Source organism: Myotis lucifugus, unplaced genomic scaffold, assembly GCF_000147115.1.
Source record: "Myotis lucifugus unplaced genomic scaffold, Myoluc2.0 scaffold_109, whole genome shotgun sequence".
In the NCBI taxonomy this organism is placed as follows: domain Eukaryota; kingdom Metazoa; phylum Chordata; class Mammalia; order Chiroptera; family Vespertilionidae; genus Myotis; species Myotis lucifugus.
In genome coordinates, this window is record NW_005871157.1 from 2,518,272 (window position 1) to 2,531,709 (window position 13,438).

Here is a 13,438-nt window from a genome sequence, read left to right on the forward strand (position 1 = left end):
CCGGCGCTGAAGGGCGACCGTTGGACCGCGGGGCAGAGGGGCGGGGCTAAGAGGCGGGCGGGGCCGAGCGGCGGCTGAGTGGGCGGGGCCGAGCCCAGCGGCGGACTGGCGGGGCGGGGCGGGGCAGGGGGCGGGGCCGGGCTGGCGGGACTTCCCAGGCGGGGCCGGCTCCGGCCTCCCGTCCGCGGCCCGACTGCGGGCCCGTGGTGTGGGGGTGCTGCGGCCCCCGGTGCGTGACCCCCCGCCAGAGGGGGCGACCTGCCGGGCTCGGGGGCGCGGCGGGAGAGCGGCCGGACGGTGAAGGTGAACAGTTCTCTGGAGAGAGACCCTGCCTGTATCTTTCTCGATAAGCATTCTTTTCTTTCAAGAGTTAAGTTTTCCAGACTCGCTCAACATCACCTTAAAAAAGCTACTATGGCCCTGATCGGTTTGGCTCAGTGGATAGAGCCTCGGCCTGCGGACTGAAGGGTCCCAGGTTTGATTCCGGTCAAGGGCATGTACCTTGGTTGCGGGCACATCCCCAGTAGGGGGCGTGCAGGAGGCAGCTGATCAATGTTTCTCATCGATGTTTCTCTCTATCCCTCTCTCTTCCTCTCTGTAAAAAAATCAATAATGTATATATATATTTTTAAAAAGTTACTCTAAAGTTATCCTCGCCTCGTTTGACCTTTTTACGAAGGCTGCCTCCAACGCCCCCTGCCCGGCGGTACCCACGGGTTTGCGTCACTCACTACCGCTGACGGCCATTGAAACTTGAAGCCAGACTCTTGCCGGAGCCTTTCTATAGTCCTCAGCCCACAGCCTCGGTGCCCATCTTTACATCCCTTACACGTTGGAATGATGGTTTATGCCAGGTTAATATCTCAACTACTTTGCAATTGAGATGTTAATAGGCCCATTCATGATTAGCTTTGGGAGCTTGAGTTATTTCTTAATTTCTCTTTTGAAAAACATGAGCGCCAGCCCTTGGATGTTGCTGCTCCCTGAGAAATCAAGAAGGGGAAGCCAGGAGGGTGGAGCGGGGCGTGTGACTGCCCCCCAAGATTCCTCTAGTTCAAAACGGCTCCCAGTGGAGGGGAGGGTGGTGCGGAGCAGGAATCACTCCAGTGCTCTAAGGGATGCTTCCTTTGCAGGAGGAAAAGGTACCTTCAGCCAGAGATAGAAGGTGGACTGAAGGTGCTTTTATCTTCAAAATATATCTTTATTGATTTCAGGGAGGAAGAGAGAGATAGAAACATCAATGATGAGAGCGAATCATTGATTACCTGCCTTGAACGCTCCCCGCTGGGGATGGAGCCCACAACCCAGGCTTGTGCCCTGGACCGGAATGGAACCCCGGACCCTTCTGTCTGCAGGCTGATGCTCTATCCACTGAGCCAAACCAGCTAGAGAAAGGGTGCTTTTAACACTTTAAATTTTATTATGCAGGAATCCCTCTCCTCATATCCTTGAACCCTGGTTTTCAGCTGCAGGGATCCTGATAGTTTGTATTCAGTCCAGCACTTCTTTTCTAGGCCTCTGGATGTGGTACTGCATTTATAGCAACCCGCTCTGCTCCCTGATAATCTTGGAACCTCTGGTGCATTCAATAACATCATTAAATTAGAAAAATAATATTTTCCACTGTTGAAATCCAAGCCATCATACAAACAGAACTAGAGTTGCATGCGGAATGAATATTTTATTACTAGATTATAAAAATAAAATACAAAATAATTTTAAAACAGAACTTAAAACACTGTACAAAGCTTTAATATGATACAAATGGGAAAATTAAATAAATAATTACACTTTTATGTACAGATGACCCATACAAAAGCACTCCACGTTTCTGTCAATACTCTATTGTCCTTGTTGCCTGAGCTAAAATGCATACAGAGGGCTGCTTGGAGGGGAAAGAGACACAATACCATTGGAAGCATTTCCAAAAGAATTTCTCATCACTGATTTCATGAAGAGGAGAAGAAAGGGAGAAAACTGGAATTATTAAAGTCCTCCATGCTGACATATTGGTGTTGCTTGACAAGAGAGAATTCTTTTGGTTTGTGATTCAATCTGATTTAACAGCTGCCAATAGTTCATACTTTCAAGATTTGTATCTAATGAAAAACTAGATATTTCCCCCGCCCCCCTTTTTTCCCTAAAAGCTGTCAATGTCTAAGTAAACAGCCTAATTAAATGGGCATTGGCTATTTTAGGAAAGGAGTCAGGAAGGGGATCAGGGGCTGTGTATGAGGGAGAGGGGAGGAGGCTCAAGCCTGGGTCATCAGATCTGTTCTCTTTATTTGCTTCACTCAATCCAATTTCAGAGCCCTGAGTGGCACACTGTTGTATTTCCTTTATCTTCCTATCTGTATTTCTGAATGCTTTTTATCTTAGTGAACTGATTTATCTATCTGAATGGTTTAAAAATAAAATATTTTGAAAAAGTCCCAAGGGCATTTCCCTGCCTGGGTTGCTCTCCTAAAATAAATCACATTCGAGCTCTGGTAGCCTTGTTTACCCTTGTGGGTGAGTGAAGAACAACCCAGACAGACTCCAGGCATGTTGAAGTGCTGCACATGGAATTTTAAGGACTTAAACCAGTGGTCGCCAACCCGTGGTCCGTGAGGTCCGAAAGGCTGGCGACCGCTGATTTATACCGTATGTTATAAGGGGGAAAGCATCTATGACAAGGGTAGTTTATACAAAAACTTGGTTTATTCAATGTTTTTAACTGGATGAGTGAACACTTCAGTACACAATATAAAATATTAAACTAATGAAAAGAAATAAAATTCCTATCCATCGTTAGCATGTAAAGTTATGTCATCAGCAAATTCTACAGTCACATGGGCCAAAGATCTGCCTCAGTGAATCCTATTCTCTAGGTCAAGGAACCCAGAAGCCCTGGGTGTCTGAGAGACATGTCAGTATCACCAGTGCTATACACTATGCCCAAAACTGTCACTTCCAATTAAAGAGGCAGACCTGGTTAAAGTTTCGCATGGCAACGAAGGAAAAAGGCTTCACTTCTTTTACATGTCTCTTTAAGACCAAGAAACAAGCAAAGTCTAAGGAAATATTCAAATCATTACCAAATAAATGGTACTTGGCTATTCAGTTCTTGAGACTGTGATCTTGATCTTGTCACATACTTTTAATTTTCTGATCCAAATTTGCTTAAGGGGAATAATAAAAAAAAGTCAGAGCCAATAATCACAACTGAATTAAAAAATATATTAATGGGCCAAGACTTTAATGACATCATTTCACATCCAGCCAGGGATTTTTAGGGATTGAAATGTGCAGCATCCAAATTCCCCTTTACAGGAACAGGGAGCCTTACCCCATGTCCTGGAGTTATCTAAGAACTAAAGGAATTCCCCATGTGCCTCCTGCAGTTCTCTCCAGCAAGGTTGGCAACAGATTCCTCAGGCTCTCAAGACTATCTGGGTTAAATTTCTCATAATTCTAGAGGGACAGCTAAGCTACTAATATCTAATGATCTGATGTTTCCACACTACTCCCACATCATTAAAAAAAATTTTTTATAAGAGTTTATTTAAGCCAAAACTGAGGACAACTGCTGGGGAGCAAATCTCAAATGCTCTGCTCCCACATCCTTGAGGTCCACACCAGAGTTCTGTTGGATGAGACAAGGAAGTAGGATGTCCTACAACCACCTGGGGCTTCCCCATGGACTAGAACCATCTTATTACCTTCTCTAAGTTACAGTCCAGGTATGCACCTATGGTTTCTGAACTTGGGTGAATATTGATTTATGAGGACTACCATAGTGGTTCCATTTCTTACTCCTGTAATACATTTGTAGTAAAACATAGATAAGTAACTGCAAATAAACTGTCTACAGAACCAAACTCAAGAAACTTAAACAATGGCATTGTCAATCATTTTATCGCCACAGTAATACAGGTGCTAAAAATCTCTTTTCAGGCAAGGCCCCCAACACATCTGTGGTAAATACACATAAGCAGAAATGGGCAGATGTTAAGAGAATGAATGTAAACAACTTAATTTCAAAATACAGGAGCATGACAGGAGAACTGTTTCCCTATGTATGCCATGTTTGACTGATATAAAGGAATGAAAAACATTTTTATATGTCAAAATCTGATCTTCAAGACTAAATCTAGACTTATCTACAAGTAAATCTATTTTCAAACAGCCAGAGTACGATGTATTTCCCCCCTAAATTCTGAATTCTGGATCTTGTTTCTCCTATCACCAGTTCCTTATGTTAGATTAAGAATGTAGTTCCTAGAACAAAGAATCCTCTGCTTTTGGGGAAAAGGCATCTGTTTTTTATTCAAAGGTACAGAAAAACTAATTGTTATTTTAACTATCTGTGTCTGGGTTTATAAAACATGCCCTAACGTACACCTTTTCCTTGTTGATTAAAAACAACCATAGAAACCTTTGCATAAAAATCTGTGGCTTATAAGGAATCTCATGATTACTAAAGAACCTCAAGTTCCCACAGTGGTAGGAGGAGCTAAACAGAAAGATACTGCATAACTAGTTCACTGTATTAGTAAGCAGCTGAAATTTGTTTAGTATTTTAAAGCAAATAATATAAAGTGGATAATAATGGGTCTCAATTATCATTTTGTTACTTATTTAGGACTTGATTAACTTGGCAACTTTTACAAAAAACATTTACTTCACAACTGGCAACCTAAAAAATAACAGTAAATGTAGCTATGCCCCTGTCAGCAAGGCCAGCTTGCGTACCAAGTTGAGAATGATGGTGCCTGCCTAAGACTTAAACCTTCAAAGATGTTTATAATCTGTGCTTTAAAGTTAAATTTGGTATGACCCAATTTTCCTTTTTTGTTCACTATATGTTAAAGTTAAATACCTTTAAGCTGTGCGAAAGATTACTATGTGAATGTTTTGGTTATTTTGTGACAGTCAAAAGGCCGTGCAAAGTTCGGCCAGGCCCCAGCTTTCCTTACAGTTGGAGCCCTCTCGCTTTGTAAAGTGTGACTGCCCTTCCTTTTTGTACAGAAGATGAATTGTATTCTGCATTTTGTCTACTTGTAAGTGAATGTAACATACTGTCAAATTTCCTTGTTTGAATATCGAATTGTAACACTACAAGGTGTACATTTCCAGAGCCTTGTGTATATTTCCAATGAACTTCTTTGCAAGCACACTTGTAACCATATGTGTATAATTAACAAACTGGTGTATGCTTATGCCTGGGCAACTATTTTTTGTAACTCTTGTGTAGTCTGTCTCTAAACAGTGTGTGATCTTTTTTTGGAATCTGAGTTTGTGCTTTAACTTTTTTCTCCAATATAAAAAAGTGCCCCAGGGCAACAACAACAACAAAAAAGATTACTATGTGGAATTTTAAAATCGTTTAACCCATCTGTACACCCTGGAGATCTGGCAGCATAACTTAGAAAGAATGCTACCTGAAAGGAACAAAATGTTGCTAATTCCATCTTCCATTTCACCCAAGTAGTTCCAGAGATTAGACAGGGAAGGTAAGAGCAAGGTAACCAGCCACTTTGCTGTGACAGGAGAAATGACGAGGCACTTGATTTTCAAAAGATAATTTACTTCTGCTCCATAATACTTTTAGTGTAGTTTGGCTTGACTTTAACTGACGGCCATGTCCCTCATCTTAGGTAGAATAACCAAACTGGTTTAAAATTCCTTGGATGATCTATGTTTGTCACTGAATTTTGAAATATGCCATCACTAAAAAAAAATAAAGAAAAAAGAAAGAACTGAAAACAACAATACAACTCATTCTCTGTATCAGACTTTAAAATAAAACAAAAACAAAAATCCTTGTGCCAAAAGGGCTTTACTCAGGGCTGTGAACTTCTCTTTTTAGCCCGAGACATGTATTATCTAAAAGCACAAATTGCACTTAAAAACCGTAAAATCTCTATGCAGGGTGGGACAAAAGTAGGTTTACAGTTGTGACTATGCAAAACAGTTAATTCTTGTATTATTATTTATTAATTACTGTATTGTTTTCCACACAAAGAACTAAAACCCTACTTTTGCCCCACCCTGTATAAGATAGTAGTACTTTCAAGTGGACCTACTGATACATAATATTAGTTTGTTTTCTTTTTCAAGCAGAAAAATCTCTGGTTAACACTTTTCTCTACATGCAAAATAAAATAGTCTTACACAGCAAGACTATTTCTGGACCTTGAGTTTGTGGGTACCATTTAGAAAAAGGAGCAAAACACAGTGGGAAAGTTGTGAGAAAAATGGAAAGAACTAAAAAAGAGGAAAAACATTAAGTTGCCATCTTTGCCAGTTTTGACTGCTAGCAGAGAAATGTCAATCAGATATAAAGTCACACACACACACACCACACCGCAGCCTCTCAGCTTTTCCGATGGTTACTACAAGCACATTTCTGACTAAAGGGGTCAAGATGTAAAGCTGGCTACTTTTCGCACAATTTTGCAAGTAGAGCAGAAAAAAAGAGAATTTCTTAATTGTAGATTACTCCTCCACCACCCCTCAAAAAGTGAAGTTAAAAGAGGAAAGCAGAATGGTAATTTTAAGGGATTTTTTTAAAAAATCAATTCGTCAGACCCATGATTATCATCCCAGTTTATCCACTCTAACCGTAAGAACAGCATTATGTAATTAACAAGACCAGTATTACAAGCATGTCCCAGTAATTTTACCCCTATTAAAATATTTTAAAAAATGAAAATCAAATAACCTATCTTGGCCTGTTCAAGACTGCCAACCCTTGCATTATACGCAAGGAAGGCAAGAAGAATCTTAAGTGTCACGTGCCAAGAACGTATTTTCAGAAAATGAAGACAGGCAAGGCCCAAGTGTACGCGAGGCACACAGTAAAACGGTATTTCTCCATCCGTGATCTTGAAATTACAAATGGAGAATGAGAAAGAATGAGTTTATATAAGCATATGTTTCTCTATATTTTTATAAATATTTATATAATTTACCATGAATACATGCAAGTAGTGTTATAGCAACTATTATACAATATAATACAGAAAGATGGGTCTTCCAATGTTACAGTTGCTTTAGGTAAAGAGCAAATATGTCTTATCTAGTGCATTCCTCTATAGCGCTCGAAACCAGAGAGAAATTAAGATTCCACACTATGCTACAATTCTTATGGGAGACAAAATATGCCTCAATAGTGTTTTGAGGTTTTTTTTTTTTTTTTGTATGTTTTTGTTTGTTTGTTTGTTTTTTTTAGAAAGCTCAACACAGATAAAGAGAACAAGATAAGTTCAGTGCAGCTTCAGGGCAACTTTGATGCAGCATTAGAATATGTTCACTTGGTGAGAAAATATATTTCTTTTCCCCCCCAAATTCAACCACATTAGGTTTGGCAGCAAACACAAGGTTGAAAAGAAAGCACAGATGTTTGCTAGAAGGCAAATTTCAACAGCAAGCAGACCAATTTACCTGACCTTAATAAGGTCTTTACAACACAAAAAACATCAAAGTATAAAAAAGCCCAATTTCAAAGTCTACTATGATTTAATTTTGCCTGATTCCTGTTAGCAGAAGAGTGAGATTAGAACAAATATGATCCTCTTTATAGCTTTGTAAATTGAGATTACATGGAAATCAGGTCAAGAAACTCAAATGTTCAAACTAAAGCACAGGAGAAGCTGGTAAAAAAAACTTTAAAATAAAAGATAAATACTGAACCTAAATTTATTTCCCCAGATACTCATTCCTAACTGACTACATGTATAAAATACAAAGTTTGAGGATGATAAGTCTCAACAACATACTTAATTTCTTTCTACTTTTCTTTTTAAACCTCTAAAAGCATAAAGTCACATTTCACAGCACTGTACTTCCTTGGTATCATCTTGGAGGTTGGCATTAGAAATAGTTGGTACAGAGAAGAATTAAGGAATCAAGGTCTACTCTGGTCAGTTTTCCTTCCACAAGGAAGAAACTAACAGGGAAAGAGAGTTCTTCTGCCTTACAGGGCATTCACCCCCACTCTGCCCCCTCTGCCTAAAGCACTAAAGCCTGCAAACTAGTTCTATTTAGATTTTCCCTTCTATTACCTAAGTGTCATCAATTATTTCTCACAATAAAAATATATTGAGACTATAGTGCTCCAAAGAAAAATTTTAGCATATGCTGCTAAAAGCATATTAGAATGTATTGTTAAAATAAAAGATTGGATCAGGTGAGAAACACTAACTTTAAAAAATATGAAATCCAAGGAGGGTACAAGGAATGAGGCAAAGTAAAGGTGTGAACTCTCCATATAGATAAATACACAAGCTACATATATGTGTATCGGCATTGGCTCCCCAGCAACAGACTTCTTACATACTTTAATACTGGAGCAATTCTGAACTCCAAAGTTGAGAAGTTTTGAATGAAAATATTAAAACAGGAGGTTTCAATTTTGCTATATAATGTTTGAGTAGAGCCTTAAAGAATAAGCAGGCCAAAGCCTTTAAAATTCCATTCCATCTCCTACTTTTGACTCTTTTGTTTTAGAAGCAGCTAAAAAAAAAAAAAAAGTTCATTTAATCAGTTTCTCCCTCTTGGATTTGCTAGAATGCCCCTTCCTGTGCAAAGGCATTAATTCCTGATCTGCTTGCTGCCTGCCTTAGGTAATTCCTTATCAAATATTTATGTCTCCTTATAAATAATTTATCATGTTACTTTCTTTTGCAAGAGAAAATCAACACAGACTTTTAAAATAGACAATACAGGGATACACGTGCATCAGGTTTAGGAGGAGGATCTCACACCTTTCAGAGATGCGGCCTGGCTCCTATCTGCTGAGTTTACTCGCTGACTTACTCTTCCCTGGGGGCGCTTTAGTGCTGGCCGAGTGGTGGTGGAGGCTGCCAGATCCTTTCAGGCCATTCTTGCTGGGTTTGCAATGCTCCTGTTGGCAGGACCTCCTGGAGGAGGAAGATCCTGAGTGGCTGGGAGGTGACTTGCTTCTCCCCAGATGCGGGGATGAACTCCTCTGGTCATGGTGGGGCCGTCCAGCCCTAGATGGCGAGGAACTAGATGTACGAGGCAACGAAGAGCTTCGAGGAGAGGCACTGGGACTCCTGCGAGGGACAACTGGACTCTTGGGTGGTGTTTTTGGATTGTGAGGGGATCCTGGACTCTTGCACTGAGTAGTGCTCCGGGGTTTCTGAGATCCATTTTGAAGAATTTGGGCCAGGCGAGAGAAAAGGTCTGAGTCGGAATTGCTACTCCCTAGGACTTTGTATCTGCGGAGCCTTAAAAGTACAGAGAAAAATTATTTTAATTCATTTCAAGTGTGCCTATAAAGTCCCAATCATAATTTGTATGATGTGAGTCAAAATTCAGGAAACACAGGTTACAGCTACTCTTTTATATACCAGTTACATGACCCTGGACAAATTATTTAATCTCTCCTAGCTTTTAATGGGAATATTATCAATCTCACCACGTTACTGAACAGCCAAGGGCGATAACCCAAGTAAAGTACTTAGTTGGATGCCTGCCATTCAGAAGCACTTGGATGTTGTTAGTCCTCTTCCTCCTATGGCATGTTTGCTCTTCTGATTTTAGGATTAAATAAAACGTCTCTAGCATAAAATGCCTTGACATTTTGTTTAAGGCTCCTAGGACAGGAATTCTGCATACATATATGCAAATATTAACCTCACAATGCAAGTCTTCAACATGATCTGTGCTCACCAATAGCAGGAACTATAGAAAAAGGTTATTTCAGCTTCATTTAATAGTTTCCAAAATAAAAGAGTACTCACTGACTTCTCTGGGACTCAGTCTCTGCCCTGATAGAAGCCTGAGATTCAGGAGAGCTGATTTTGGAAACTGACTGCCCCTCTTCACTGACAAGTCAGAGCTCCAATCCAGAAAGTATTCATATGAATAGCAATGTCTTCTTTGCCCTAAATGTTTTTCTGTTTTAGCTTAAAATCCACTCAGTTTAAGAATTTAAACCTCAAATTGCTGACATGCCACTCCTTACAGAAGGAAGTGGGAGAAGAACGTACAGAATGCAGGCACATAAATAGCTATCATCATCATCATCATCATCATCACCATCATGGGTCAGCAACAAATTACTGATTTTTTCTATGAATTTTCTTTCCTTCTCTTTCCCCACCATCTACTTATTCTGAAAAATGACATGAAACTCATTCAGGTTACGCCTATTCTCAAGGATCTTATAGTAAAAATTTTGAAATGGAATAAAATAATTCCTCTGTGCCAGGACCTAAGTGGGAAAGTTGAGTTCCCAGATGAGTCAACTCTAATATCTGGCACAATGCCACAGGCTTGACTTAGTTACTAAGTGCTACTTTTAGGGGACACTGTAAAATGCTAAATAATGAATGATAATTAAGACCTGTTTGTTGCAGTCCAAAGTAGTTCAAGCCACAGATATGCCATCTCTATTAAGCATAGATGCCAAGCAGAAGAAAAAGGGGATATGTAAATATTATTCATAGAATCACCTTTTTAAAATCTCATAAAATGACTGCTGTTTACTCATCACCATTCTTCCTATGGAAGTCTTGTCCCACTGGCACTTCAAATCTAATGTTTAGTTACCCTGAACCTGAAACCTTAGGGCAAGTCAAAACTAAACCTTCTTTAGGTAAGGGTAACAAGTTCTGCTGTGTAACGATACAGGTAGAATCTTACTTTAATATGCTTTAGATATCCTTATAACAGGAAGAGGCCTATTATATTATCTCAGACAGGCTAGTTTTCATGCAAATGTACTAGCATTTTGATTTTCACTTTATTTTTGTTAAAAGACTATCCTTTTCTTCTTTCTTCTCCAAAAGTTTAGACCATTATTCTACTCTGTGAAAGTGAGTAATGGCTCCAAGGAAAGCACTCTTAACTGGCTCATTACCTCCCAATATTTCCTCCTCTTCTTCAAAATATAATCTATTGACTCTATGGTCAACTACACATGAGAAATTCAATAAACAAATATACCATACAGTAAATATTAAAGCAATAACTTTATTATGTATTGCCGTATCTAGCATCAGACCTAGGGAAACCGCCTGTAGGATTTTTGTTTGTTTAATTCATTATAATCAGATAAACAGTAGTGCTACCAGGAGTTAGTCATCAAATGATGAACACACTATTCTTCACTAGAATTTGACATTATAATGACATCTGTTATAACAGGATGCTGACTAACCAAAGCTACAAAAATACTGAGTATCTAGTTAAAACAGACTGGAAAAGAAGTAACCTCTGTTGCATGCTAATCAGCACTGCAAGAAGCTTTAGACATACACTCCCTTATTTCATCCTCCCCAAACCATGAGGCAAATGTTCAAACCATTTTATAGATAGGAAAATTGAGGTTTACACTGCAAGAAAGTGGGTGAGCCAAGAATTAACCTGGATCAATCTGACCCCTTCAACTACACTGTGCTACGGCTTGGGAAAGGCAAGGAAGAAAGTAGACAATCAGAAGCAGGCAACAAAGAAATGAAACCTCTGACATATTGTATGTTAGAGTCAAGCAGACACAGAAACAGTGCTATACACTTAACATGGGGAGAGCATACAGCATTACCTGGCTTCTACTCCAGGCCTCGTGGGTGGCTTTCCTGGTGGTGGCCGAGGCAAGAACTGTGATGAAGCTGAGCTATTGACTTGATCTGTGTTGATCCATGACACTGGCCTTGGAATTTTGCTCTTTCTGGACTGGGAGATGATAGGTGACAAAAAGCTATCTTCAGCTGACCTGCTCAGGGGGGCGTCTATCGCCAGTCTTGAAAAGGGAGTGAAGACTTCCTCCTCAGAAAAGGGAGCAGGAACAGTAGCTAGTCTCTCCTCCAGCAATTTATCAGAGGCACTTGAGAGGTCCCCAAGAAAAGACTTGAGTTGCCTTTTTTCCACCAGAAGTTTGAGTAGGTCTGGCTGATAAGCTTTCTTTTGGAGGAGCTTTTCTTTTGCAGAGAGTGGAGAGGATGATTCGAAAGCTGAGTCTATCTCTTGTGCTAAAACAGGGATTCGGCTGTGTCTAGTTACGAAGGATGACCTAACCATATCCTTCCGGGAAGAGGGACAATGTTCACTCTCTGAAACACTATTAAATAGCTCTCTATTTCTAGGGGCAATTTTCTCTTTCTTACCCTCTTGGTGCAAAAAAGTAGAGAGGTCTCCTTGAAGACCGGGCAAGTCTTCACTCTTGATGTCATCATCCTTAGATATCTTACTCTTTTGCATTGTTGCCACCTGGCCTATCTGTCCTTCAGCACGTGGGTCAATGCCTTCTGGGGAAATTTCTGAAGTTCCAACTGACAGAAGCTTCATTCTCTCATGATTTCTGTCTTGGTTTGGCATCACACTAAAAGTCTGTGTCTTTGTCATGTCGAGAGGTTCAGTAGTCACTGAGTGATCCCTTTCTAAGTCTCCGGGGAGAGAGGAGATCTCAATATAATGCTGCCCTTTACTTAACTTTTCATCTTCATTATCTGACCCTAGCAGGCTTTTCTCTTCAGTTTCCCTAGGGAGACTCTCAAGTTCTCTCCCAGCCGGTCTGTTATGGTCAGGAAGGTCTTCTGGTCCCAGGTCTTGAGATTTTTCACACTCTCTGGTATCGAGTAACATGTCAGGACCAATATGCTCCATCTGCAGCCCCAAGTCTGTTCTGCTTCCTCCACTAGGAGGTTCTCCCTCTGTCACAACTAAACCAGAGAAGTTCTCCCTTGGAGAATAAAGTTCCACAGTGGGCTCCATAGGCTGAAGGTCCTTCTTCTCTGGCAGCTGACCATAGTGAAAGCTTCCTGAAGTCGACTGTGTAGATGCCACAGAAGGTCGAGGAATTGTAATCTGGAGAGAGAGAAGAAAAAAAAGTTAAAATGCAATAATGTAGAATATAAGTGAAGATGCAGGATTTGAGATTTAACACCTCAAATTCTAATTTATAAAAAGAACACGTATGTTGGCCGGGTCTGCCTAATTCAGTGGTGGCGAACCTATGACACACGTGTCAGAGGTGACACGCGAACTGATTTTTTTGGTTGATTTTTCTTTGTTAAATGGCATTTAAATATATAAAATAAATATCAAAAATATAAATCTTTGTTTTACTATGGTTGCAAATATCAAAAAATTTCTATATGTGACACGGCACCAGAGTTAAGTTAGGGTTTTTCAAATTGCTGACACGCCGAGCTCAAAAGGTTCGCCATCACTGGCCTAATTCATACTTAAAATGAACAATTCTGAATAAAAATGCACGACACCCAAGCTCAGGAACTGTACAGCACAGTCTTCTTCGAGGTTCACCCCTGCATTTCTTTAGCCTGCTTTGTGTTCTGGAAGACTGACTTCTGCAGACTGTGCTATCCCAGGCTCCCTTGCCTTCTGATTTCTGGGTTTGCCCAATGGCCAGCACCAACATAGAATCTGAATTTGTGGAGATAAGGGTCTGGGTATTAATTCTCTC

At 40.1% G+C, this 13,438-nt stretch overlaps 2 protein-coding genes across 3 annotated transcripts in view; both read right to left on the reverse strand.

The window, feature by feature from the left end:
- The window catches only part of CDAN1 (codanin 1), a 30,966-nt gene extending 27,633 nt beyond the window's left edge, over positions 1–3,333 (reverse strand). The window contains exon 1 of the mRNA XM_006093145.2: positions 3,329–3,333. Within this exon, the coding sequence (XP_006093207.1) occupies positions 3,329–3,333 (5 nt within the window). The remainder of the gene's footprint in view (positions 1–3,328) is intronic.
- Positions 1,662–13,438, reverse strand: part of TTBK2 (tau tubulin kinase 2) — a 109,020-nt gene continuing 97,243 nt past the window's right edge. For both annotated transcript variants that reach the window (XM_014459498.1, XM_023757535.1), the window contains 2 exons: positions 11,558–12,819; positions 1,662–9,236 (listed from right to left, as the gene is read on the reverse strand). In XM_014459498.1, coding sequence (XP_014314984.1) covers positions 8,774–9,236; positions 11,558–12,819 — 1,725 coding nt within the window. In that variant the 3' untranslated portion in view covers positions 1,662–8,773. The remainder of the gene's footprint in view (positions 9,237–11,557; positions 12,820–13,438) is intronic.